Below are 27,405 nucleotides of genomic sequence, written 5' to 3' on the forward strand. Positions count from 1 at the left end.
ATAATGCTGTGAAAACTGCCTTTGTTTTTTACTCACCCACAGGTCACCATCCATGGTTCACCACTGGTAGTTCAAACACAAAAATAGAATGTGATTTAATTAAATGTATCCTAAGTCAAAAGCTCTATAAATACTCTCTAACTCAGACTGGAGGGGTCTTCTGATCTCATATCCAACTGCATCTGGAATACACAGGAGCCCCCACCCTTGGTGACGTATCAATTTATTTTTACATTGTGAACTTGTTCCTTTATCCTTATGTGCTTCTTCAGTGTTGAAGTTGAATTTTTGCCTTTTAAATTATTGTCTGTCCCTATACTCTTATTATTTGAGTGGGGGGGTTGCTTGAATGAAGCCCAAACCGACTGAATCACGACCTGATTAGGCTCAGGCCTTTTCTAAGGGAGATCACAGGTTTGAGGTGTAAAGAGACGAACCTGTGACAAACCCCTGCTTCAGAGCCCACAAGAAGCTACACTTATTACATGCTACAACTGGGATTAAGTGTTTTATGTCCATTACCTTATTTAAGTAGTTGTAGAAGCCTATCAGGTAAGTAAGAGGGTCCCTTTTACAAATGGAGAAGCTAGAACTCACAGAGACCAAGGAACCCACCTGAGGAGACAGTGGGATTAGGCAGCAAATCGACAATTCCGACGTCCCTCCGGGTCTGGCCCACTGCACTGCCTTTTATTAATGAAGGAAGGAAACACGTGTGTCCGTGGCGGCTCATTCGAAGGAGACTGTACAGAAAGATGGAGACTGATGACTTTGGTTTGGTGGGGTGCCAGCTAAAGGACAGTGATTGTTCCTCAAAGCTGGGCAATGAGGGCTCAGGGAGAAGATGCCCTTCTTTCTGAATTTCTGAAATAGCCAAGGGTGGAGTGGATTTAATGTGTAATCAACAAAAAATGAAGAGTGTATGTTTAGTATGGCACTGAATGCTCCTTAAGTACTTTTTATTTTATTATGCATTACAGAAAAACATACATTTAAATAAACAGTCCATAAAACAAAGTCGTGTAAATCTAAGTGTGATGGGCCGCCATCCTTGTACATGTCTGCCAGTGTGTTCAGCGTCCCACACTGATCCGTACTGGCTCTGCCAGTGAAGCAACAGCATGATGGTCTTTCCCACAGTGCTCTGACGATTTCCAAAATGTGTCTCTCTCCTCACAAGGCACATCCAAAGCAATGACATTATACAAATAAAACAGACAATTTAAAGTTTAAGAAAAGCGGTCCATTCTACAGCAGACTGCCAACTGAAGTGGCCAGCAGTATAAACTTCTGGCACCCTCAGTTATATTGAATACAAAAAAGGACACTGAGGCAGACACCAGATTATTGGACTGCAGATTTAGAGATATGAAGTCCCCTTCCCCCACAGCACAGCTCTATTAAAACATTGTACATAGAAAGATTCCCTTTTAAATATCTCTCTCTATATATTTCCACTCAACATTGTTAACCAATGCATAATGTTAAACTTATTTAAATAAGAATTAAATAAACTATCCAATATGATTTTCACATCACAAAACACAAGTATTTTAAATCACAACTTCCTGGTGGTATCCTGGATACACTGGTTCCTTAAACCACACTATCAAGCATATTTTTAAGAATATATTTTTCATCTATAGGTCAGGTAAAGCTTTATTAAATGGTAAACACTTTTAACAGTACAGAAAGACAAGTTTCAAGAAACAAATACATTCAGAAGATCTGCTGTTCAAATAATATTTTTTCAAAACCAGGTGGAGGAGTGTGATAAAATTCATTGAACTGACAATCCAAAATTGCACTGTCATCAACTAAAGGAGAGAAAAAGAAAGAAAAGCAATTAGAAGCAAATACCTTCGTTTGAATAAATATGTAATTATAAAACAAACTTTTGCCATAATACCATAATATTAATAGGCAAAAAGAATAAAAACATCTGCTTTCCAGGTTAAAAACATGATCCTATTGGGTAAAAAGAGGCACAAAAAAAAAAAAAAAACAAACAAAATATATCTGTAAAAACACTGGAAAGATAGACATCAAAATATTATTAACAGTTATCTCTAAATGCTGTGAATATGGATAATTTAAATTTCCTTATTTGTGGGCCTGCATTTTCTCAATTTTCTACAATTAACTTTACTACTTTTATAATTAATTTTCTACTTAAAAAAATGTTTTATTTTGAATTGTAAAAAAGGTGTTGGTAGCAAGGTGGTGTATGGGAACCCTGTATCTTATGCATGATTGTTCTGTAAACCCACAACTTCTCTAATCAATTTTTTTAAAAAGGGAAAAGAAGTGTTTTGTTTTGAAAAAAATTACAGTTTCATAGGAGTTGCAAAAATTGTACCGACAGCTTGTATACCCTTCTCCTAGCTGCCCCAATGGTAACAGCTCACAGAACTACAGGACAACACAGAAACCAGGAAACCGACGGTGGAACGACACTGGTAACGGCTGCAGGCCTTTTTCAGAGGTCACCAGCTTTTACGTGCACTCGTGTGCGTGTGTGTGTAAGTGTGTGTACAGTTCTCTGTACTTTTATCCCCTGTACAGATTCGGGAAGCCACCAGCACAACAGGGACACAGAACTACGGGATCCGATCCCCACCGAGAGCTCTGTGACGCTGCTCTCCATAGTGGCACCACCTCATCTTCCCCACCCTGTCCCTAATTTGTCCACTAATTAGGTCTCCATCTCCGTAACTCTGTTTTTTGAGGATGTGAAAAGGGCATATATCCTTTTGAGACTAGCTTTTTCCACTCAGCACAGGCCCTTGAGATCTACCCAGGTTGCTGCTTCTATCCGCTGTTTGTGCCTTTCTCTTGCTGTGCAGCACTCCGTGATCTACAGATACCACAGTCTGGTCAACCATTCACCCACCAAAGGACATCTGGGTAATTTCCAGTTTGGGGCTATTACAGATAAAGCTGCTATGAAAATCACGCACAGGCTTATATGCAAACGTAAGCTTTCATTTCTCTGGGATCAATGCCCAAGAGTGTGACTCCTGGGTCTTATTTAGGTGCACGTTTAGTTTTACGAGAAACTGCCCAACTGTTCTCTAGAGCGGCTGTCTGTTTTACATCCCCACCAGCACTGTATGAGTGATCCAGTTTCTCTGCCTTCGTGCCAGCATTTGGTATTACCACTATTTTTTATTTGAGTTACTCTGATAGATATGTAGTGGTATCTGATTATGGCTTTAATTTCTTTTTTCCTAATGGCTAATGATATTGAATATCTTTTCATGTGCTTATCTGTCATGTGTACATCCACTTTAGTGGAATGGCCATTTCTGTCTTTTGCCTATTTTCTAGTAGATTGTTTCTGATGGATTGTTTCTGTTTGTTGTTTGTTTGTTTTTACTGTTGAATTTTGAGTGTTCTACACATAAATCCTTTGTCTGATACGTGATTTGCAAATTACTTTCTCCCAGTCTGAAGCTTCTATTAGCAGGGTCTTTCACAGAACAAACATTTTGACTTTCATTAAGTTCAATCTATCGATTTTTTTCATTCATGGACTCCTTGCCAAGTCCTGAGTCCTGAAGACCTTCTCTACTGTTTTCTTTCCTCGGGAGTGGCTGAGATGGCAGTTTATGGTATATATATGATTCCAGTTTTAAAAAGAACAGCAACTAAAGAAACAATGACAAGTAAACACATGCAATACATAAGCCTGGACTGGATCTAACAATGGCAGAGAAGAGGACCAAAAGGACATTACTGGGACATATGAAAAAACTGGAATATAGGCTGGAAGCTTCACATCACTGTTAAGTTTCTTGAACTTGATAACTGTACTCAAGGTGGTTACATAAGTGAATAGCTTGTTCTCAGGAAATGTACATGGAAGTGACTATTCTCAAATGTTTAGAAAACAGATAGATAGATAGATAAACAGATTGATGAACTAACAGATGGCTACAAAGGATGATAGACCAATGTGGCAAAATGTTAAAATTAGTGGATCGGGGTAGCCTGTGGAGGGGGGGATGTTGGAGTTCCCTGAATGGGTTTTGTATTATTTTTTGCAACTGTCCTATAAGTCTGAAATTACTTCAAAATTAGAAGTTTAGGGGTTAAAAAGTTAACTACTGCCATACAGTTTCTCAAAAAGTTAAACATAAAACTATCATATGACCCAGCAATTCCACTGTTGGTCCAAAAGAAATGAAAACTTATATCCACACAGACTTACAGATGCATTTCATAGCAACATTATTCACAGTAGCCAAAAACTGGAAATAATCTAAATGTCCATCAACTGGTGAATGGATAGAAAAAAAAAATGTGGCATAACCACCAATGGAGTATTACTCATTAATAAAAAGGAACAAACTTCTGAGCCATGCTACCACATGGATGAACCTTGAAAACATTCTGCTACGTGAAAGAAGCCAGACACAAGAGACCACATATGATTCCATTTATATGTAATGTTCAGAAAAGGCAAATTCAGAGAGATAGAAAGTAGATTGGTGGTTTCTTGGAGCTTGGAGTATGAACTGTGATTAACTGCAAATAGGCACAAGGGATCTTACTAGGGGGTGAAAATGTTCTAAAGCTCATTCATTTACGGTGATGATTGTAAAAATCATTGAATTGTATATTTCCACTGGGTGAATTTTATGATATGAAAAATATATTTTGATAAGGCTATTTTTAAAAAGTAACCACTGCCATAATTTGGTCTCTAGAGTCAACGTAATTCCAATCAAAAGCCCAGCATATGTTTTTGTAGAAATTGACAAACTGATTCTATTCATACGGAAATGCAACAGACCCAGAAAAGCCAAAACAACTTTGAGAAACAAGAAATAGGAGAGCAAATACTACCTGATTTCAAGACTTTTCATAAAGCCACAGTAAACAAAATAGTGTGGAACTAGCATCAAAATAGACAGATCAATGGAACAGAAAAGACAGTCCTGAATAGGCCCACAAAAATATGCACAACTGCCATTCAACAGAGGTACAAAGGCAGCTCAGTGGAGAAAGCTTATCTTTTCAGCAAATGGAACTGAGGCAACTGGACATTAATATGCAAAGAAGTAAACTTAGTACATACCTCATACTAACATACAAAAATGAAATCAAAGTGGAATATGGACTTAAATATAAAACCCCAAGCTATAAAACTTCTGGAAGAAAACAGCAGAGAAGTCTTCTGATCTTGGGTTAGGCTATGATTTCTTAGATATGGCACAAAAAGCAAGATCAAAAAAAGACAAAGAAAAAATGGTAAACATTTAAAAGTGCTCTTCCAAAGACACAGTTAAGAAAATGAAAAGACAGGCTATAAATCGGGAAAAAATATTTGCAAATCATATGTATCTGATAAAGGGACTTGAATCCAGATTATGTAAGGAACCCTCAAAACTCAATGATAAGCAAACAAAAAACTCAATAAAAAATGAGCAAAACATCTCAACAGATACCACACAAAGACAGATAATATGGACAGCAAACAAGCTCAAGTGCTGCCAAGGATGCGGAAGGAATGGAACCTTCACACACTCCTAATGGGCATGTAACATGGAGCAATAACTCGGGAAAACGGTTTGATAGTTTCCTAAAAGGTTAGGTTAAGCATACACCCACCATATAATGCAGCCAATCCACTCCTAGGTTATTTACCCAAGAGAAATGAAATGCATATATCCTTAAAAAGACTTGTACATTAATTTTACAGTGGCTTTATTTGTAATAGTAGAAAACTAGAAACAACCAAATGTCCATCAACAGGTGAATCGATAAACCAATTATAATATGTCCACACAATGAAAATACTTCTCAGCAATAAAAAGGAATGAATTATTGGACATGCCACAATGTGGATGAATCTTAAAATATTTATGGCTGAATGAAAGAAGCCAGACCAAAAAAAAGAGTACAAGCTGTATGATTCTGTTTATGTAATACTCCACAAAATGCAAACGAATCCGTAGAGACAGAAAGCAGACCAGCGGCTGCCTGGCTGGGGCAGGTGGGGAGAGGAGAGCAGGGAGGGTGATGGAGCCGTGACGGGGACGGAATAGGATCTTCATTGACCTAAGCGAACACAAGAGTGTTCACTTGTTAATCTGTACAGATGCATCCAATGCACATTTCTGTATGTGTATTTCATAATAAATTGGGGGGGGGGGTAAGTACCGGATATGACATTTATGAAGCCACTTGTGGCTAGGGTGGTTTTAAAGAAGTGCGGGTAATGGCAGCCAGACCGGGCTGAAAGAACAAATGAACGATTCAATGAAGACAGTGGGCACAGGCTACTCTATTAGGAAATGTGGCCACATGGAGAAGAGCAAACAAGTTCTAGGGAGGGTTTTGGGATCGGACAGACTCCGAATGTTTACGGGCACCCTGACAAGAGAGTGGTTGATGATTGCAGATACAGATGAAATAACCCACAAAGTGAAGTCTCAGGGTCGACATTTGACTAGTCTGACATCCAGACTATAGACAGAGGAGTTAGTTTTGACCGTGAGGGGTACCATCTCCTCTAAGAGGGGTGGAAAGGAGACGAGATGGGAGTGAATCCAGAAACGCTTCAGGACGGTAAGGAATGGGTGCTGGGCGTGCACCCCTGACAGCCTGCTTCTTTATAAAGCAGAAGGTGAGATGATCCGTGGGACACGTGGAGGGAATTCAGAAGAACAGTCAAGGGTGGGAATGTGGAATGGGACAAAAGTACAGCAACGTAAAAGAACTGCCAAAAGATACTGAGAGTTTACATGTGGCTGAGTCATAACATTGCAGTGGCGCTTTCTTTAAAATCATGCAGTTTTTTTCTCTCCATAGGTTGTGTTGAAGCACAGACAAAATGAATGACTGGAGTGATCTAGGATTACGGATGGAATGGAGGACAAAGAGGAAGGGAATTAAGGCTTTAAGTTTCATTTTTACATACGCTAGTATCCAGCCATTATAATATCTGGATTAGCTGGATGAATTTATAGATTTAAGTTTATGAAACATAACTTTACTACAAATAATTTACTACATGTAACTTTACTATAGTAAAAATGATGCTGCATCAAAGAAACAACTTAGAATGATAATTTTGTTTGATATAATCACCTGTATAACTCATTCTACTGATGTTTATTGTATTTCTCAGGATAAAGTATTTCAGTTATCAAGGTACATTTCCATTCACTTAAGTAAATAAAGTACTTCTAGGCTTATTTAATATGCAAGAAAACAAACATAAATCTAGTTTAAAACTACATTTTTACATTGCAAAGACACAGAAGTAAAAAAAAATCACCGGAAAACAATTTTTAGGAGAAAAGTATACCAACGAAAACCTTAACTAAAAAGTAAAGTTCAAGCTTTTATTGCTATTATCATATTATTGAATATTTGTATTTGCTAATGTATACTTTTCTTGATGTTCCAAACAATCTGTCATCACTAACAATACTACTTTTATAGTAAATTACTACAGAAAAGTTAATAACTGGTTTTTATTATGGCCCAAATGTAAGAAAGTTAAATAAAGTAATTATTTTTAGGTCTAAAACCACAGGTAGAAAAATCATACACCTGCTGACTTAAAGTTGATAACATAAAACAGTGAAATAGAATGTTAAAGCCTTGTGGTTATATCTTTTTAAGAAGAGACAGATTTATCTTTTTAGAGATCCATAAAATATGTATGGATAAAATCACATGAAGTCTGGCATTTGTTTCAGAATAACCCACAGAAGAGAGGAGAAGAATGGGAGAAGCGCTGGAGAGCAAGATGAAGCCTGGGGGGCTCCAAGGTGGTCGGTGTTTGAAGTTGGGTAATGGGGACACGAGGGTCCATCATACTATTCTCTTTACTTCTGTACATGTTCATAATTTTCTATAGTTAAGAATTAAAATAATCAGGTGGTATAGAGCCATCTCCTAAGTAGCCCAGTTCTTGGGTTTGAACATTCTTGGAGGGACACACTCATATGGAAATTACAGTACTTATTACACACACATGGCTATCAAAAGCAAACAATCAAAATGGCACTGCTGGAAGCCCTGACTGCTCTTGAAGAGCTTTAACATTTAGGTAACTTTATGAAGGTAATTCATGCTCAATCTATATAAAATTCCCATCCCTAGTGCCAAAGTCATCATCACAATTACAATTCCCAGTCAGCTAAGCCTCCCTTATAACTGGAAGAAAGATGCTTTTAAACTCAGGAAAAGCCTTTTGGAGCCTTCTAGAATAAAATGCTAGATGATAAAAAGAGAATATGGTTACTGCACACTTAAGTGCTATCACTGTATTTGAAAAGTTGTTTTTCAATACACAGAAAGAGAAACAATCCTTAGTCCTGCAAAGTGGGGTTGTAGCAGCCTACTCAGTTCACTCCTGTAAAAGGGCCTGAGTAATGACTTGTCCAGACTTCTGAATGACAATTATCAAGTTAAGCAAAACACCAAGCAAAAATTAACATATATCTCATAATATATTAGGAGTATTTCAGCTTACCATAAACAACCGGATACACTGTCCCTCGTATACCTGACGCTGGACAATGCATATTTTTTCCATTCAAATATACATTTAGTTCTACATGGTCATATGTAATACCCTATGAAGAAAAAAAATTTTTAAGTCTGAATAGTGAGCAAATACTGGTTGGGAAGTACGAGAATGCAAAAAAACTGACTAAGCCAAAGGTCACAACAGCTTTCATTAATGGTTCACAATTTGGTAGAGTTCTACTGGAACTGAGTGGAAACTCTAATGGTGATTATGGGGTGGGGTGTGGGGTTGGGGGAGGTAAGATCCCAGGAGTCCACAATGACAGTAAAACAAGTATTACTGCTATATTCCTCTTTGTATTCATACCCATACGTGTTACACCCAGATCACCAGATGTTATATTTTGAATATTAAGAGGATGTAAGTACTACCCGGCATGGACAGAGAGACCTTTTTAACTCAGACAGAAAACACCACACTCTTAGCACAGAACTTGAACTTGAGGGACAACCATGAAGTCTTCACCACTGGGCTCACTGCCTGTCCTCTCACTGGTTTCAAGTTGTGAAGAAATGTCCTTATACGACTTATTTCAAAAAAGAAATCACACATTTCCATTTCTCTTAACCCTGATTTCAACTCTGTCAAGTGTATTACAGAGGTAAAGCTGGATTTGCAACCAAATATAATAATTGGAAATTAGGGTCCAGTTGAAAAACAGAAAACTAACAGTGCAAAAGATTAAAAAACAACAACAATGGAATAAAAATGTATTACTTTGAACACTATTGATGGTACAAAAATCGCAATCAGGTTGATTAATAATCATAATTGTTATGGTGATTAAAATATCAGGAAACACTTAGCCATATTATGTACCAAGCACTACCCTGGGCAGTTCATATTTACTCATTTAAGCTTTACAACAAGATAGGTTTTATCATCATCCCCACTCTACAGATAAGATAGCTAAGGCATAGAGAGGTTAAGTAATTCACATAAGGTTGCACAGCCAGGATGTGCAGATCTGGGATTTAAACTCATGCATCATGGCTTCAGAATAATAGCTCTGAACCTCCATGCCACACTACCTCCCTTTCAAACTTTACAATGGCCACCAACTGATGACAAAAAGAGATCTTCCATCCAAAGAAGAAAGAAGAGACAGCAGAGATCTTTCAACAAAGAGACCACAGACTAAGAAGCAAGCCACTTCAAGGATTTTTGCCTGTGGATAAATTATTTAACCTCAAAAGTATCTTAGAGGTAGAAAGAGCTCCTCCAGATCATGCAGTCTTCACTCCTTCACTTTCCAGTTAGACAGCACAGGCCCAGAGAAGTCGACTGGTTAGAGCTAGAGAAATTTCTCCTTGCATCTTAGCAAAGCCAGGGTTAGGGTTAATGAAATAATGAAAAAGATAAAACTGTACATAGATTGTCAGTGTTTCATTTTCATTTATGTATTTAAATATAATAATAAAGCTAACTGATAGCTAAGATTAGCTTTTTTAATGAAGAGATTTGTTTTTATTTAAAATATATATATATATATATTCCATTAAAACAAAGTATTACTCTCTTTCTCACAGTGGCTTTCAGGCAAGCTTCACCGCCTGGTGGCAGCAGAATCTACTACAAAAAGCAAGCCTTAAGTCCTGAACTGCAGCCTAACAGTGAAATCCCACCACCAAAAAAGGAAGAGAGCAAGGAACTGAGAGCAGAGTTCAGTTAAGCATGTTCTAACCTAAAGTGTCCTTTTATATGTGATCTACACACTGATACCAAAAAATCCTATGTGGTCTGTGCATTTATTAGTAACTGGATGCTGGTTTAGGGAACAGGCCCTGAAATCAGATTGCCTGGATGATAATCCCAGCACCACCCCATACAAGAAGTTACTTCACTTCCCCTAATCTGTAAAATGGGGTCACAACACTGCTTATCTGGTAGGGTCATCACGAAAATTAAACATTTTAATTTCCGGCCATGCACTTAGAATGGGGCTTTGACCTATAATAAATTCTAGACAGGTTTTTGTGATTATTACTACATAGAATGTTTATAAAACTTCTCTAAGATTACACTGAATGGAATTTGCACTTTTCCAAGCTCTATAAAAAAAGGAAGAACTAGGCGTAAGTGATTCTCTGCACATCATCCTGCTGCTGCACTGTGCGCTGGTGCTGTACGATGTGCTGGTGCTGTACAATTAGTTCATGATAGCCATTTAGCAGGATGTTCCAAGCTTATTTTTCTTGATTTCTTCTCAGCGAATGGTAAATGACTGAAGTTCTACACACATGAGGATGTTTTTCCCATTTTGTAATCCATGCTACTTTTCATATGCCACTGTTAACAATTTGGTAAAATCTGTTCTCCACTGTTTGAACTGAGAAGATAAAGTTAACACAGAAGGGTGATATTTTTACTTTACTTAACTCTGCATGTATTTCATCTTATTTAGTCCTCCTTATATCAGAATGGGAATGAAAACACAAACTCTAATTTCACAATGCTGACAGACTAAAAATGTCGTTATTAAGTCTGTCGATTTGTGGAGTTGGTCATCTCGGTGAATGAGACAGGAAGGCAAGAGTAACACATGGGAGTTCAGTGCTTCAACAAAGAAACACATTTGTTACTGATTATCTTTATGTCTGAATTTCAGCTTTTAGCGTAAAAAAACAGATTGACAGCATCACCTTAAGATTCTCTTTCAGAAATAACCATTTGAATAAGAACATTCCCTATTATGAATATCTGGCAACGATCTACAGAGACAGAACTGATTACTCAAAAAGAAGAATGGGGAAAAGCAGATTTTAAAATGATTTATGCCTTTCATTTTCTTTTTTTCTTTAATTAATTTAGAAAAAAGTTTTAAAGAATTAAAAATTAACCGTCACTTATATTTTTTAAATTGCAAAGAGAGGTCAGCCCATAATTAAAATATGTCTCCACATCTTCATTCTTTCTAAAATACTGCGCATTTCTTTAATTCAATAACCTGGATTTATCTTACTGTGTCGTCTTATTATTATAAACTTTCCCTTATCATCCACAGATTCCTTTCAACTTGATACCAGTGCCGGGAACCCAAGTTTTTGTGGATAAGGGCACCTTTGCTAAAGGATTCTCTAGGACCCTGCTCTCAATTAATAGCCAATAGCCGGCACTCAGTGTGATAAGGTTCTCAGGTAACTCAGGGCAAGTCGAAGAATCTGGAAAGGAAAGAAAGGGAACCAGAGAAAATATCTTTGACTTGCATCTTCAGCAGGGTAGCTCTAGTAGAGAGTTAAACATCTCCAGAGGCGGGGCAAGATGGCGGAGTGGTGAGGAGCAGAATTTCGTCTCTCCCCTAGAGCAGCTGGCAATTACCCAAGAACTATATGAAACAGCGTTTTCGGGGTCTCCAGTAACCAGTCACACATTGGACACAAGTTTGGAATTGGAGGAAAAGCTGAGATCGCAGCGAACATTGTAAGTTCCCCGGACCGGGGGTCTGGCGCCCCTCCCCACCCAGACCTCACAGACTGTCTTGCTGCCGGCTCCCTGAAAGGGGGGAAAAAAAACAAAAAACAGCAATCTGCTGAGGGCAAGAAGGGAGGCTCAACCCAGCCTCAACTGCAGAATTAATTAACAAATTAATTAACTAACTTTGGGAGCTGGGGTGCTAAAGAAGGGCTGGACTCTGAGAAGTAGGGGCACGTAAAAGCGGGCACCCATTCCCAGACTCCAAAAAAGCCATTTTTTTTCCCCTTACATTTTGTCCCTTCTGGCTTCTCACTGATCCCTTATCTTTTTGCATTTCAATAGTCCCCGGCAGGGGTGGAACTGAAGCGGTTGGAGAGTAATTATCAGACAACAGCCCAAAGCATATCTTTAAATGCTCTATTCTGACACTGACAAAACTTCCAGGCTGGGGAAAGACTTTTAAAAGAGACTCTTTTTTTTTTTTTTTTCCTTTTTTCTTTTTCTTGATCTTTTCTACTTTTTTTTTTTTTTAATCTAAAAGTAATATATGTGGTTATTTTCTATCGGAAAGCCCAGGTTGAGGGACTAGGCTGGGCTTGGGGGAGACAGAGTACCCACAGTGTCTTTGAATTCCTTATTCACTACTGAAGGCCTCCAGCCCCATCTTTAATTGGCAACTCAGGCTGACCAAGGAATCTACCTGGAGAGGCCCCAAAGAGGAGACGGGAGAAGGGAATAGTGCCCCTGAGAGACAACTGGAGTTCTGAGGGTTGGGAGAGTGGAGGGAGGCCCAGCTCAACTGGCAGTCCTCCTTCTGGGAATTCAGACCCCAGGGGCTGGAATTCAGATTCCCGCTTCAGTCAGCCACGCCCCCGACAGGATCAGAGTCACCAGGAGAACTAAAGGCTCCACACCTCCTTACACTGGTGGGGGAGCTGCGGGCTGGCCAGCGCCACCTGCTGGACAGGAGAGGAAAAGCACCAATTCTAAAGGCCTCATAGGAGGGTCTCATTCTCAGGAAAACTCCATACCCTCCCAATGAGACCTGGGCCTCACTAGACTGGGAAAATCTGACTAGGGTCGACCATATCTGAGGAGACCCACTCACAAAAAGGTTACATAGAGGCAGAGCAAGAAACAGAAAAAACAAGAGGGGAAAAATTCTGATCAACTAAATAGAACCTAAGTTAGAGGTCTAGAATAAGTTGAACTGAATAACAGAGGCCAGAGAACAAAGCCAATCAACAAGAAAACCACTAGGTAAAAGACAGAAAACAAGCTCCAAAATAAACTCATCAAGAAAATCAGATGCCTAGACAACTTAAGATAACAAGCCATACCAGGAAACACAAAAACATGGACCAGCCAAAGGAACAAACTAATAGCTCAGCTGACACACAGGAGTGGAGGCAACTAATGCTAAATAAATTTGATGAAATGAAGGAAGATATAGCAAAAGAGCTGAAGGATATAAAGAGAGTTAAACATCTAGGTGAGAATAAAAATAGAGAAGTCTAAACAATATATAACTCTTTCTACTCCCTGCTTTCTCAAAAATTTTTCTACAATTAAGTGTTAGCACTTTGAATCACGTTCTCTGGAGAATCCTTGAAGGAAAGGAAGTTTAATAAAATTAAGTTTAATGAGGACCAACTCTCCCGTAATCTCTAACAAAAGTTCAGAACAAATTAAGTAATGAATGTCAAAATTTTCTCTATGATATCTCCAGGCTCAAAAATGCCTAATATTTTCTCATATGTGTGTCAGCAAACTTTTAAAATTGTGGGCCAAGGGTTCTCTGATGTGAGAGGAGGAGAAAATGCCGATCGACAGCCAGCATAACAGCTGTCAATAACTCCCCTGAACTGAAATGAGGTCCTGAGCCAATTCTCCAGGGCAGCAGCAGCACTACCAAGCAGCGGGCAGCTGGGCAAGGCAGGTGCTCTTTTTGGAAAACGTAGACATCATCAGGTCCAATCCCGGTGCTCTGGAATTCATACCACAACCCCCAGGCAAATCTGCATCTATTAAGAGCAATTCAACTTTAACAACCTGCAGTGAAAAACAACTCCATGGGGACACTCACCACCACGTCGCCCTCCTGGGGAAGGCTGTTTGCAGGCAGCCTGTTTTTCTCCTCGTTGTTGTGGTACAGGGCACCGTCGTGCCTCATCACCAGGCTGTGCACATCTCGGCCAAGAGGAATCTGATTCAAGTTTACTTTCTGAGTTGCAACGCCAATACCCCAGATCCCTAAAAATATAATAGTTTAAATGCCCCCAGAATCTGAAGAAGATAAATATGAAAGATGGAGTTGCTTTTGAAGGAGCATGCAAATGGCTTTTAAAAGAAGTAGCATATTATCACTAAACTATGCTTTAACCTTTAAAAAAAAACCTTCTTTTAAAAATAGTTTGCAAATTATACCGTGGTCTCTGCAGGTGCAGCCCGGCCCAGGAGCTAAGAAACTGGCTATACTGCCTGGTTTAAACCCTGACTTAGCCACGGCATCTTGGGCAGGTAGTTATTCTCTGTCTGTAAATTGTGGCTGCTAATAGGCCCACTTCACAGGTTTTGAAAAAATGAAACAGCTAATCCAAGTGCCTGGCATGGAAAAACAAGGTGGCTGTTATCACTGTCACTGTTTTCTAAGAACGATTTTTTTTTAAAAGCTACACACTAAGTTTAAATGACCTGGGATTCTATTTCAAGCTTTATCTCTGAGAAGTGGGAAATTACTGCATCTTTATTTTTTTTCACCGATAACATGTAACAAATAATATATGCCAGGATCAATATCATGTGGAGGAGAAAATTAGTGATCAAGTATAAAATCACTTTCTTACCTACAACCTTAAAGTTGGTGAGTTTAAAACCTTTTGGTCTAAACTGACTTTTGAAGCAAGCAGCTGTCTTGCTCTCTCTTAGCCAAAAAGAATACCTAGGGCTCCAGGTTTTGTCTCACACTGTTTTCTTCTCTGTTTTTTGTTTTTGTTTTTTTTTAATCAAAATCAGGAAAAATTCTATAAATGGAAGAAGTTTTAAGACCATGTTGTCAATCCATTAATTCCTCTGGATTGAGTGAGACCATCAGAAAGTTACATGTCTGGACTTCACTGTCTTGTCTCCGAAACTGACCATATGAAGTGGGACAACTAGGACAGTGATAGGAGGTGATAGTACTAATTTTGCAGACAACAGTGATGGACAGGGTCACAGGGTCTCTTTACTCCTAAAGCTCTGTGCACACTCACACAATTTTTAAAAAATTATGATACACTTTGACACAATTTCATTGAGGAAACAATGCTGCAAATGCCAACAAAGTATTTATTCTAGACACATCATTGAGGATCTTATCCTTTATCAAAGCTCCACATAAAAAAAAAAAAATTTATTTTAGATTTAAGACTCAAATTTTTTTTTGCTTCTCTCAAGAAACAAGTACATTATACTTGACAAGATTACAGTAACCAGAGACATTCTGCAGCTAGTGAGAAGATTCATAAAAGAGTGGAATGGAGGACAGAGTCAAATGTGTTCCACACACTTAAGAAAAATCAATATTTATAGCTACTTTAGAAAACAAACGGCAGAGGAGGATCTTAAATCATCCCGGCTAACCCTTCGCTCCACTCCAGCTTTCCAAGTCTGTACCCACATGACACATGCAGGACTTCGCCAGAAGTTGCTTTATACTCAAGCTTTTCAAAAATAGTTTCCCCATGTATGACACTGCCACAAGTTTACAATAATCATGTGGAACTGCCATATGATCCAAAAGAAATTCCACAGAGAGAAGTACAGACTTTAGCCTTTATCGACATTCTAAATGTGATGATTGCTTCCTAAGACACTGAATCAGGGTATCTTAACAAGAAAAACTCAGGATCCTGAGATTGGTTTCATTCTCAGGTAAAACAGCAAGAGCCTACACCTTATATGCTTGACCGAATGAAAAACTGCATCCAGCTTCCACCAGCAGTGCTCATGGGCTACGTTTATCTTTCACACACTTTCACCTACACTGTAGCTCATGTGAGGAAGGGAGGCCAGCTCCTGTCAGCCCCATTTCACAGAGGAAAAAACCACAAGCACAGAAAATTAAGTAATTTCACCAGGATCATGCAACAAAAGAACCAGGACTTCCAAGTAAGAGTGTGGTGCTTTTTCATTATCTCAAGAATCTTTTTCATCCTCAATATTTAGAACAGTCAGAACTTTTCACAGTAAAGTACAATTATACCAACCTGTAGACTGTATTTTGAATTCAAAGTAGCTTTTGTTTTGATGTAAAGGTGCACTGGCTAAACAACCTCCTGTTCCACATATCCTTCTTCCATTTTTCACAATGACAACGTCTGTTCCTAAACAAAAATGCAGACACTGTGTAAAGTTTTGCATTTTCATATCAAACAATCAGGGTTAATTTCTGTTTTACTTTTAACTCAGTCTACAAGACATAGGGATGCTATATGTACTGTGAAATATAAAAAGTACTGATAAATTATCTGAAACATTTGAGGCACTGTATGTGTGATAGAAAATTTATATTTCCTATCTATTTGTGGGTAGAAGTCTTGTTTAAGCAGGCAGTTTTAAATAAATTGTAATTACTCTGAATTATATTGAACATTTCAAATCCTTTTAAGGTAGAATTAGACTTTATTAGCCAATAAACTAATTTGATGATTTCATAAATCTCTTAGTTCAAACCCAAACAGTGACACTTACAGAAACTTTGGTAAACTGGTACAATTTTCATTTCAATCTAAATGAATTAAAACAATCTATTAAAATTTGGTTAAATATCTACTAAGTACAAGGTACTACATGCTGTGCTTCTGTCAAGGGAACTGAAAACTATAAGGAATATGGAAAGGAGCAGACATCTATTTTGTGAAAGAGGTGACACTGAAAAATGTTAATTTTCAGATCTTAAAAATGTTTGTTAAGCCAGGCACTGTCAATCATACTGCAAATATGTAAACGGCAAGTTTTTAACATCAGAAAGTATACTTTATGGTCATGGAGAATTATGGTTGAGCTCAAATGGCACTGACAGATGGATGACATATTTAAGAAAAACACTGTCTTTTGATAACATGACCGCAGTGCCAATTCTTCCCTAAATATTGACTTAGGCAACCAGATATGTCAGAGAACATGAAGTAAGGAATAGCCCAGAACCCCGAGGCCTGTGATTCCCACGGTCTGCAGCCACTTTGCTGGCAGTAGGTGTCACGAGGAAATCGGATCTGGGCGTTTTAGAGCTGACGGGACCCTCCCGAGGGGCTTCAGGACGAGGGCACGGAGGAAAAGGTACTGACAGGAGGCAGTTCTTTCACTGACTCAGTGTGGAACTCACGTATTACAAAAAATATACTGGGACAAGCACATGAGAGGAATGCAACCTTTTCAGTTCCCATTCTGAGTAGGCTGATTTAAGAGAGACACTCCTCTTTTTCTGAATGCAATTTTGAGATATATTCACACATATTATCCATCCAAAGAATACAATCAATGGCTCACAGGATCATCATATAGTTGTGCATTCATCGCCACAATCAATTTTAGAACATGTTCATTACTCCAGAATAAAGCAAAAAATAAAAAGAACATCCAAAGCATCCCATACCCATTATCCTCCCTATTATCAAACCATCCCATACCCATTATCCCCCTTTATTATTTATATACATGTTTGTCATTATTTTATTTCTCATCTGCCCATACAATGGGTAAAGGGATTGTCAGTCACAGGGTTTTCACAATCACACACACACTCCCATTTTTTTCCTTTTTTGAGATATATACACATATCATACAATCATCCACGGTGTACAATCGTTATATAGTCGTGCATTCATCCACACAACCAATTTTTGAACATTTTCATTACCAAGCAGAAGAATAAGAATAAAAGTTAAGGTAAAAAAGAACATCCAAAATATCCCATACCCCCCCCCCCCCATATCTCCCTAGTATTTATTTACTTTTTGTCCTCATTTTTCTATTCCTCTGTTCATAAACTGGATAAAGGGAGTGGGAGCCCAAAGTTTTCACAATCACACAGTCATACAGTGTAAGCTACATAGTTATACAATCATCTTCAAGAATCAAGGCTACTGGGTTGCAGTTCAAGAGTTTCAGCTATTTCCTTCTAGCTATTCCAATATGCTAAAAACTAAAAAAGGGTATCTATATAATGCATAAGAATAACCTCCAGACTCTATTTGAAATCTTTCAGCCAATGAAACATTATTTTGTTTCATTTCTCTTTCCCCTTTTGGTCAAAAAGTCTTTCTCAATCCCATGATGCCAGGGCCAGGCTCATCCCGAGGAGTCATGTTCCCTGTTGCCAGGGAGGTTTACACCCTTGGGAGTCACACCCCACATAGCAGGAAGGGCAGGCAGTTTACCTGCAGGGTTGGCTTAGAGAGAGGCCACATTTGAGCTACGAAAGAGGTTCTCTGGGGGTGACTCTTAGGAACAATTATAAGTAGGCTTAGCCTCTCCTTAGTAGTAACAAGCTTCATAAGGGCAAGCCCCAAGATCAAGGTCTCAGCCTTCTAAATTGGTAGCCCACAATGCTTGTGAGAATATCATAAGTTCCCCAGGTGGGGAAATTTAATATTTCCACATTTTCCCCCAGTCCTTCAAGGGGGCTTTGCAAATACATCTTTATTCTCTGCCCAAGTTATTCTGGGATATATTGGGACTTCACACTAGCTTGTACAAACCAACCAGATTTCACTCCCTATTCAACGTTCCACATAATTATGGTGTTTGAATAAACGGACCATACAAGTTAAATTATATACTGTGTTACAAAAAATATAGATTTTGCACCTAATAAACATCTCTTCCTTTGGTCTCACACAGAAGTTGAAGCTTAAAAACACCATCAACATCGTCCTTTATCCTTTAGTCTGATTTATCTTAGTCCTAACAAAGACCATTTCGTTCATATCTCTAATTGAAGTCTGATCTCTTTTTTTCAGACTCCTTAACATTTGCTGTATGGGGTAAGGCTGACATTCATAGCTGCCGGACTCTGGCTCTGAATCTCAGGTGTCACACAGATACCCAAAGTTCCAGGGACTGACCAGATTATACACAAAGAGCTCAGCATCTCAGAATTTAGAAATAGCCACTACAACTCAGGAATAGATGTGACTACTCTAAGGGCTTACAATCTAGGAAACTTTACACTAAGCCTTCCCCTGATAACCTATGTTCTCAAATTCAATTCTCAGAGTTTGAGGATTATATTTAGTCCACATTAGCGAGGCATTATAATGTTTTTCTTGTCATTTCTATTTCACTCAATATTCTGTCCTCAATGTCCATTCACCTCACAACTCCATCTTGTAGAAGCTCAATATTTCATTGTATGTATACACCACAGTTCGACATTCCGTGCATCAGTTGGTGTACCCTTAGGCCACCTCCATCCACTGCAAATCATGAATACTGACACCATAAACCCCACTGTGCAAATGTCACACTCCCCTCCAGATGGGCTGCACCATTCTATTTCCACACCAAAGATGACCAGGTCCATCCCTTTCTCCACATTTTCTCCAACACTTGTGTCCCTTTGTTTATGTTTTAGACGGTTTTATTCACACACCATACATTCCATCCTAAGTAAACAATCAATGGTTCCCTGTATAATCACACAGTTATGCCTTCACCACCACTATCTATATAAGGATATTTCCATTTCTTCCACAAAGAGGAAGAGTTGAAAAAAAGTGAAAAGAAAAAATAAAAAGAGAAAAGAAAAAAAAAGACAACTAAAAAGCAACAAAAGAAAAAATAAAATTAAAATAAAATACAGTAAAAAAGTCAGACAACACCAATGCCAAGGATCCCAAACCCTTCCCTTGTATCGCCCTCTTACAGACATTTAGCTTTGGTATATTGCCTTTGTTACAATTAATGGAAGCACTTTACAATATTACTGTTAACTACAGTCTCTAGTTTGCATTGATTGTATTTGTTCCCCAATATCATCCCATTTTAACATCTTGCAAAGTTGACATTCATATATTCTCCCTCATGTAAAAAGATGTTTGTACATTTACTCACACTCATTGACCACTGTAGGTTTCACTAAGTTATATAGTCCCAGTCTTTATCTTCTATCTTTCCTTCTGGTGTCCTACATGCCCATAAGCTTCCTCTTTCAACCATACTCACAGTCATCTTTGTTCAGTGTACTTACATTGCTGTGCTACCATCACCCAATACTGTGCTCCAAACCTCTCTCTCGTCTTTTCCTATCTGCCTGTAGTGCTTCCTTTAGTATTTCCTGTAGAGCAGGTATCTTGTTCACAAACTCTCTCAGTGTCTGTTTGTCTGAGAATATTTTAAATTCTCCTTCATTTTTTAAAAACAGTTTTGCCGGATATAGAATTCTTGGTTGGCAGTTTTTCTCCTTCAGCATCTTCATAGATCATACCACTGCCTTCCTGCCTCCGTGGTTTCTACTGAGAAATCCGCACATTGTCTTATTTACCTTCCTTTGTCTGTGATAGATCACTTTTCTCTTGCTGCTTTCAGTACTCTCTCATTGTCTCTGACATTGGACAATCTGATCATAAGTGTGGAGTAGGTCTACTGGGATCTCTTCTATTTGGGGTACGCTGCATTTCTTGAATCTGTAGTTTTATGTCTTTCATAAGAGTTGGGAAATTTTCAGTGATTATTTCTTGCCCGGATCAGGGCTGACAATTGAAAATGCCTGAGGCTTCCTCTAATGAGCTGCTTAGAATGAGAGGAAAAAAAGGAAAAAGAGCAAAAGCCCCTTTTCAGAGCCAGTCTCCAGCCCCCAATTTCACCAGCTGACCAGTGTTGGTACCTGGTTCTCTGTGCCCCTTTTCTTGGGACACAGCTGTTTTCAAGTATTCTGTGCTCAGCCATCTCCAAAAGCCTCTGGTTTTATTTATCTATTAATTATTTTTCCCCGTCAGCCCTGCTTCCTCTCTGCTGGGAGGAACTTGGATTCCTTTCCTGTTTGCTCCGGGTTAATCTGTGCTTGTAGCTTGTATTCAGTAGTCCAAATTTGTTAATTAAAACCGCAATTGAAGCTTGGTCGAGTTACTTTCCCTCCAGGTACCAGCTTCTTTTTTCCAGAGGGAAGTATTTCAGCTCAGCTTGCGATGCTGTTGGGGAGCTTTACTTACATTTTATGCTGCAATCTCAGCCGTTCCACCCATTTCATGCTGGTGTACGATGTGTGTCCAGTCACAGATGTCCCCCAACAGTTGTTCCAGACTATATACCAGTTGTTCCTGGCTGTTTACTAGTTGCTCTAGAGGACTAACTAAATTAAACACCTCTCTATGCCGCCATCTTGTCCCCATGCACACACTCTCTTAAAGATCAAGGTAAGATCCTAATTATGACTATGGAAAAATGTATTCATATCTACTGCTTTTTAATTTCATATGTTAAACTCAAAGTTCTGGAACAGTACTTTATAAATAATTTACATCTGGCTACCCCACAGATCTCTAGTAGTTCCAACTGGAGAGCATTTCACGGCCCAGCTCCTTGTTGGTGGCAAAGACCATATACACCTGGCACCCAGCAGATGCTCAACAGATAACTGATAGAGAAATGAATGAATGAATCTGTTGCACAAAGCACTTTGCAGTGGATGTGTAGCACCTGTTCTCCCTTTCGCAACAGACTTCCCTCTGCAGATCAAAACAGTTCCAAGGGAGCTGACTCCATCTCTGGATTCAGGGGTACAGCATCTGACCTAGTTAGGCCAATGAGTGCATCCCACATCCGTGGGCCACAGTGATTGAATCAAGAACAGTCATATGACCTAAGCCACTGCGACCACAGATAGTCTCAGGACATTTGCAGGGAACGACAGATACTCTTTCCCTCTTGCTGGATCTGAATGAGGAAGCCTGCAGCCCAGGGAGCTGCTACAAGTTACCATGGTGGCCAGCTTTCAAGAGTAAGCTGCAGGAAGCAGAGCTTATAGATTGAAAGACACCCAGCCCTTGGCAGCACTGAATCTTTCCTAGAGTTAGTACTGCCTCCATACTTCTCAGTTATGTGAACCCATACATTTCCCTCATTGTTAAAACAACTCTGCATTGTATTTTTATTTTTTATTTATTTTACAATTTGCAACCAAAAGCATCCTAACTGAAACATGTTTCAAAAATTATGCAAATAAATGGTATTCTGTCTTTCCTGGCAATGTTCTGCAGGCCCCCAAATATGCTAAAACCTTCTAACAAGCTTCTCTAGTAAATAACTCATCATCTTGGATGTCATCTTATGGTGCTAAGTTTATGGAAGTATCAGATGACCCTCAATACAATACAGTCCACTCTATCAACTGGAGCTGCAGTCCAACTTGGAGCATGGCAGTATTTCCTCTTACTTCATTATCATTTCTTATCTGCAAGGCATTCTGCTAGATGTTTTATATAGAAAGATGAATATATTCAAAGAACATGCTGGGTGTTTGTAATTAGGGAATTATTTTAAGCTTATTCCATTTCTCTTTATTTAAGTACAAAGATCTATGTGATTTGGGTAGTCTCATTAGTCACAAGTACTACTTAAAAAGCCCAGGCAAATTTCGGAATGGCCAGAACACATATAACTGTAGTCAAAGAGTATGTTTTAAGAAACATCAGACATTTCCAAATGAGTACCATCCCTTTCAAAGTATTAGATGGTGTGCTGGTTTGAACGTATTATGTCCCCCAGAAAAAGCCACATTCTTCGATGCAATCTAGTGGGGCAGACATTTTAGTGCTGATTAGATTGGAATTCTTTGAGTGTTTCCATGGAAATGTGCCCCACTCAACTGTAGGTGATAATTCTGATGAGATACTTCCATGGAGGCGTGGCCCCACCCATTCAGGGTGGGCTTTCATCAATGGAGCCATATAAATGAGCTGAGGGGCAGAGGGAACTCAGTGCAGTGCAGCTGAGAGTGAACTTTTGAAAGAGGAGCTACAGCCAAGAGGGACACTTTGAGGAACGCACAGAAGCTGAGAGAGTAGCTGCAGATGAGAATACTAAGCTGAGGTGATCTCCAGACTACACATGGAGGATGTACCCTGGCTTCTCCTTGTAGCTTATAGTAAAATGCAAGCAGAGAGAGAGAAACTTAGAACTGAACTCTTGGATTCAAAGAAACAAGACACTGATGGTTTGGAAAATTCCAGGCTTCCAGGGGGTGGATCCCCAGAAGCTACAGCCCAACATGAGGATTTAACTAAACACAGAACCCAGCCGCCGTTTCAGTACAAGCAAAGATTGGAGATGGAGTTATCCAGAAAGGATTTGTGGAAAGTCCTATCGTCTGACAGCTTTGACGGCTGTGTGCTTCAAGCAAAGCCAACAGAATTTTTGCAAGATCTTTATAGACAGAGCCATTGCTGGTCTGGACCGGAGGAGACAAACAAGGAACACATTGAAGGAAAGATTTCTCCAAAGACAAAGCCATGGAGTTTGAGGTCTGGAGTCAAGAGGCATTGGGCTGGGAGAGTGGAGTGGCCCACACGCATGAAAAGGGTGAGTTTGCCCTGGAGGTTGAGGGTGGGCATTCTGCCTCAATGCTCTGGAAGAGTTTTGCCACACCAGGTCCCAAAGAGGGTGGAGCACATTCTCAGGGAATTGGGGAGAGCCTGGCTGCCACCTCACTGTTCTGAAGGGGTTGAGCGTGTGCCCCGGAGATGGAAGGGAATCCGGGTGCTGCCCCGATGTTTGAGGAGGGTGGGGCTGAGAAGCTGGTCTCCCCAATGTGTGGATATGTTGAAGCACTCACCCAAGCATTTGGAGAGGAAAAGGGTGCCAAAAAGGCCCTTAGGAAGGGTTAGACTCCTGCTCTCTCAAGCCCCAAGGATGCAACATTGTTCTGTAAATGACTCTCAGACTTTGAAATCTAATGGAGTTTGCCCTGCGGGTTTTAGGAACTGTTTTGATCCTGTTAACCCTGTTTTCCTTACTCTTTCTCCTTATGGCAATGGGAATATTTATCCTATGAATGTCCCACCTTTGTATACTGGAAGCACATAACTTGCTCTAAGTTCACAGATCCACAGCTAAAGGAGAATTATGCCCACAGCTAAAGGAGAATTATGCCTTAGGACTGACCACGCCTATAACTGATTTTGATGGGATCTTGTTCTTAACTATTGTTACTGAAATGATTTAAGTTTTTGTGATATTGTGATGGGATGAATATATTTTGTATTTGGAAAGAATATGTTTTTCTGGGGTCCCAGGGGTGGAATGTGCTAGTTTGAATGTATTATGTCCCCCAGAAAAAGCCATATTCTTTGATGCAATCTTGTGGGGCAGACATTTTAGTGCTTATTAGATTGGAATTCCTGGAGTGTTTCCATGGAGATGTACCCCACCCAACTGTAGGTGATAACTCTGATGAAATACTTCCATGGAGGCGTGGCCCCACCCATTCAGGGTGGGCCTTGATCAGTGGAGCCATTTAAATGAGCTGAGGGGCAGAGGGAACTCAGTGCAGTGCAGCTGAGAGGAAACTTTTGAAGAGGAGCTACAGCCAAGAGGGACACTTTGAAGAAAGCACAGGAGCTGCAGACAAGAGACAGTTTGAAGATAGCCATTGAAAGCAGACTCTTGCTCTGGAGAAGCTAAGAGAGGGCAAATATCCCAAGTGCAACTAAGAGTGACATTTTTGAGAAACTGCAGCCTAGAGAGGAACATCCTGGGAGAAAGCCATTTTGAAACCAGAACCTTGGAGCAGATGCCAGCCACGAGCCTTCTCAGCTAACAGAGGTTTTCCGGACACCATTGGCCATCCTCCAGTGAATGTGCTCGATTGCCGATGTGTTACCTTGGACACTTCATGGCCTTAAGACTGTAACTGTGTAACCAAATAAACCCCCTTTTATAAAAGCCAATCCATCTCTGGTGTTTTGCATTCCGGTAGCATTAGCAAACTAGAACAAATGGAAAGCATTCATTTCTAAAACGTCAATTCACAGTTAAAAGCAGAAGACATGACACGTATGAAGATTCATAGTTCAAAAACTATGCCACAGAAAATTTCAGAAGAGGAGTTCAAAAATTGTTTTAAGCAATGCAACATCACCAAAATAAGTGACAACTCTAAAAGAGACAGTCATTTGGAAATGAAATTCATATATTATTTTCTTTTTAAAAAAAGCAATCATATTCTTTAGATTATCTAATATAACCTAGCACATATCCAAATGCATGCATAGTTGCTCCACATGCTTCTCAGATTTTCAACTAAAGATCAACTCATGCTTGAAAGGTATCCCCTCTTCTAACTCAACAAGCTTTTTCTCTCTTTCACTTTTTTCAGCTTCTTAACATCAGGCTTCTTATGTGAGCCACGCTCTTGAGCCTACTGGACGACAGGTTAAAAAAAACCTCCACGCAGGTAGAAAATTGGGGGATGACTTTGCACTACTTCACCCAATTAGCAGCTGAAAGTTGCTGGACAGCTTTGCAGAAAGAACAACAGTGGAGTGAGTGCAACTGAGGAGCTCCTCATGGAGAAGGCAGAGGTGAAAGGAAACAGTAATTCAGGAGTTTGGCAAGAGAGAAAGAAGAGCTGAAGCTGACCATAAGCTCTAGGGACTGTGTGTGTTTGTCCTTTACTGACACTCTCAGCACCTAAAACAAAGCCTGTCACCTAACAGTTGCTCAATAAATATCAGGTGAGTGAATGAATAAATGAAACGGAAACCTTTTGGGGATAAACTGTAGGATTTGAAAGTCTATAAATGGAGATGGATAAGAAATGATTTCAACATATATTTACTAAAGCATAAAGTTCTGTTCTACACTTGGGAGACCAAAGAATTAAAGAGCAAACGCTCACATACCAGTAGTAGACAATCATCACATTTGTGGTTTTAGTACATGCTACAGGAATATAATCTAGAAATATAACGGGCAATGTTTCCAGAATTATAAAATATCTGGGGCAAGAGAGGGTTTTGCTAGAAATAATAACAACGCCCTGTCCTTCAGACAACGAGAGATGAGGGAAAAGTCAAAGGTGCATAACTATGTTCAAAACAGAAAAATCCACACAAAGGCAGTACTCTGAAAAAATTAAGATTGGGAAATGTCTCCTTCTAGACCATATTCCAGAAATGTGGAAGTATATGGGAAAAGCCTACTGACGGAATAATAAGGCGCAGAAAGAGGCCACGGAGAGAAGAGAAGGTGAGATGAGAAGCCACACGACCCCTTGGGGTGGAAGGAAAACCCAGCGGCAAACGAGCGCGGCGCCGGACCCCGGAGGGCGCAGGCGACGGGCGGCACCTCCCGACCCGAGGTGCGACCGGTTTTCGTTCAGGAGACGAGGGCGATCACTCCCAACCAAACAAGTCGGCCCGTCCAGCACGGGGCTGAAGCCGGGCAGCGCAGTGCCAAGGCCGAGCGGCAGCCGGGAGGCGTCCGGGAGTCCCCGGGGCCCAGGTCCGAGGGGTCCAGGCAGCCCCGCGGCCGAGGATCTCGGGGACCGGCCCGGGCTTGTGCCGCGGTGGGGCCGCTGGGTGCCGGCAGGGGCGCCTCACCCATGTGCTGCGTGTCCAGCTGCACGTCCGGCATCTCCTTCAGCGGGATGTGGCCGCTCCCGCCGTCCCGGCAGCACCGCAGGCAGCACAACACCGAGGCGGCCATGGCGCCCGGCCCGCCGACACGACTCGGCCGCCGCCGCCGCCCCGAAACTGCGGCCACACCGGCCCCCGCTCCGCAACCCCGAGCGCAGGAGGCGTCCGTGCGGAGCTCCGCGGCCGGTACAGCGACGCCCGAGGCCGGGAGGGTGCAGCGCAGGCGGAGCAAGGCCCGGCCGGGCGGAGAAGCCCGGGAGTTGGCGGGTGGAGCCGGGAGTTCGGCGGCCCGGCGCGCACGGGCCAGGGCGGGGCAAGTGAGGTGTGTTGCGCGCGCAGAGAAACGATAGGGGCGCAGCAAGGCCCGGGCGGGCGCAGAAGCCCGGGAGTCGGCGGGTGGAGCGGGAGGGTCGGGGGCGCGACGCGCAGGGGCCGGGGCGGGTCAATCGGGGCAAGGCGCGCGCAGAGGTGGGGGCGGGGCTCGGGGCGGGGCGCGCGCAGAGGTGGGGGCGGGGCTCGGCGCGACGCGCAGGGGCCGGGGCGGGTCAATCGGGGCAAGGCGCGCGCAGAGGTGGGGGCGGGGCTCGGGGCGGGGCGCGCGCAGAGGTGGGGGCGGGGCTCGGGGCGGGGCGCGCGCAGAGGTGGGGGCGGGGCTCGGGGCGGGGCGCGCGGCCGTGCTCCAGGGCCTGGCGGGTGCGCGGTGCCCCCGGCCTTCCTTAGCCCCAGGGGCCCTGGGGTTCTGTGTTTCCAAAACTGACCCGCACTTAGGATTTTTAAGGTGAGGATTGACACAGAGGAAGATCATCCTGGAGGAGGGGCGCC

At 41.0% G+C, this 27,405-nt stretch overlaps 1 protein-coding gene across 1 annotated transcript; it reads right to left on the reverse strand.

Annotated features, from left to right (window-relative positions):
• Positions 1-925: 925 nt before the first annotated feature.
• Positions 926-26,991, reverse strand: SPRYD7 (SPRY domain containing 7). Its single transcript, XM_037800348.1, has 5 exons — positions 26,548-26,991; positions 16,216-16,332; positions 14,052-14,218; positions 8,495-8,597; positions 926-1,817 (listed from the first exon to the last, which is right to left on the reverse strand). The coding sequence occupies exons 1-5, from the start codon at positions 26,651-26,653 to the stop codon at positions 1,720-1,722; spliced, it is 591 nt and encodes a 196-aa protein (XP_037656276.1). The 5' UTR covers positions 26,654-26,991; the 3' UTR covers positions 926-1,719.
• Positions 26,992-27,405: the final 414 nt, after the last annotated feature.

This window comes from Choloepus didactylus, chromosome 12, assembly GCF_015220235.1.
Source record: "Choloepus didactylus isolate mChoDid1 chromosome 12, mChoDid1.pri, whole genome shotgun sequence".
Lineage (NCBI taxonomy): Eukaryota > Metazoa > Chordata > Mammalia > Pilosa > Megalonychidae > Choloepus > Choloepus didactylus.

Excerpts from the sequence above, each read along its gene's own strand:
- SPRYD7 (XM_037800348.1), bottom strand. The coding sequence starts at position 26,653 with ATGGCCGCCTCGGTGTTGTGCTGCCTGCGGTGCTGCCGGGACGGCGGG. Across the intron at positions 16,333-26,547 it reads GCTGGACACGCAGCACATGG|GAACAGACGTTGTCATTGTG; the intron begins GTGAGGCGCCCC and ends ATTTTTGTTTAG. Across the intron at positions 14,219-16,215 it reads ATTCAAAATACAGTCTACAG|GGATCTGGGGTATTGGCGTT; the intron begins GTTGGTATAATT and ends TTATATTTTTAG.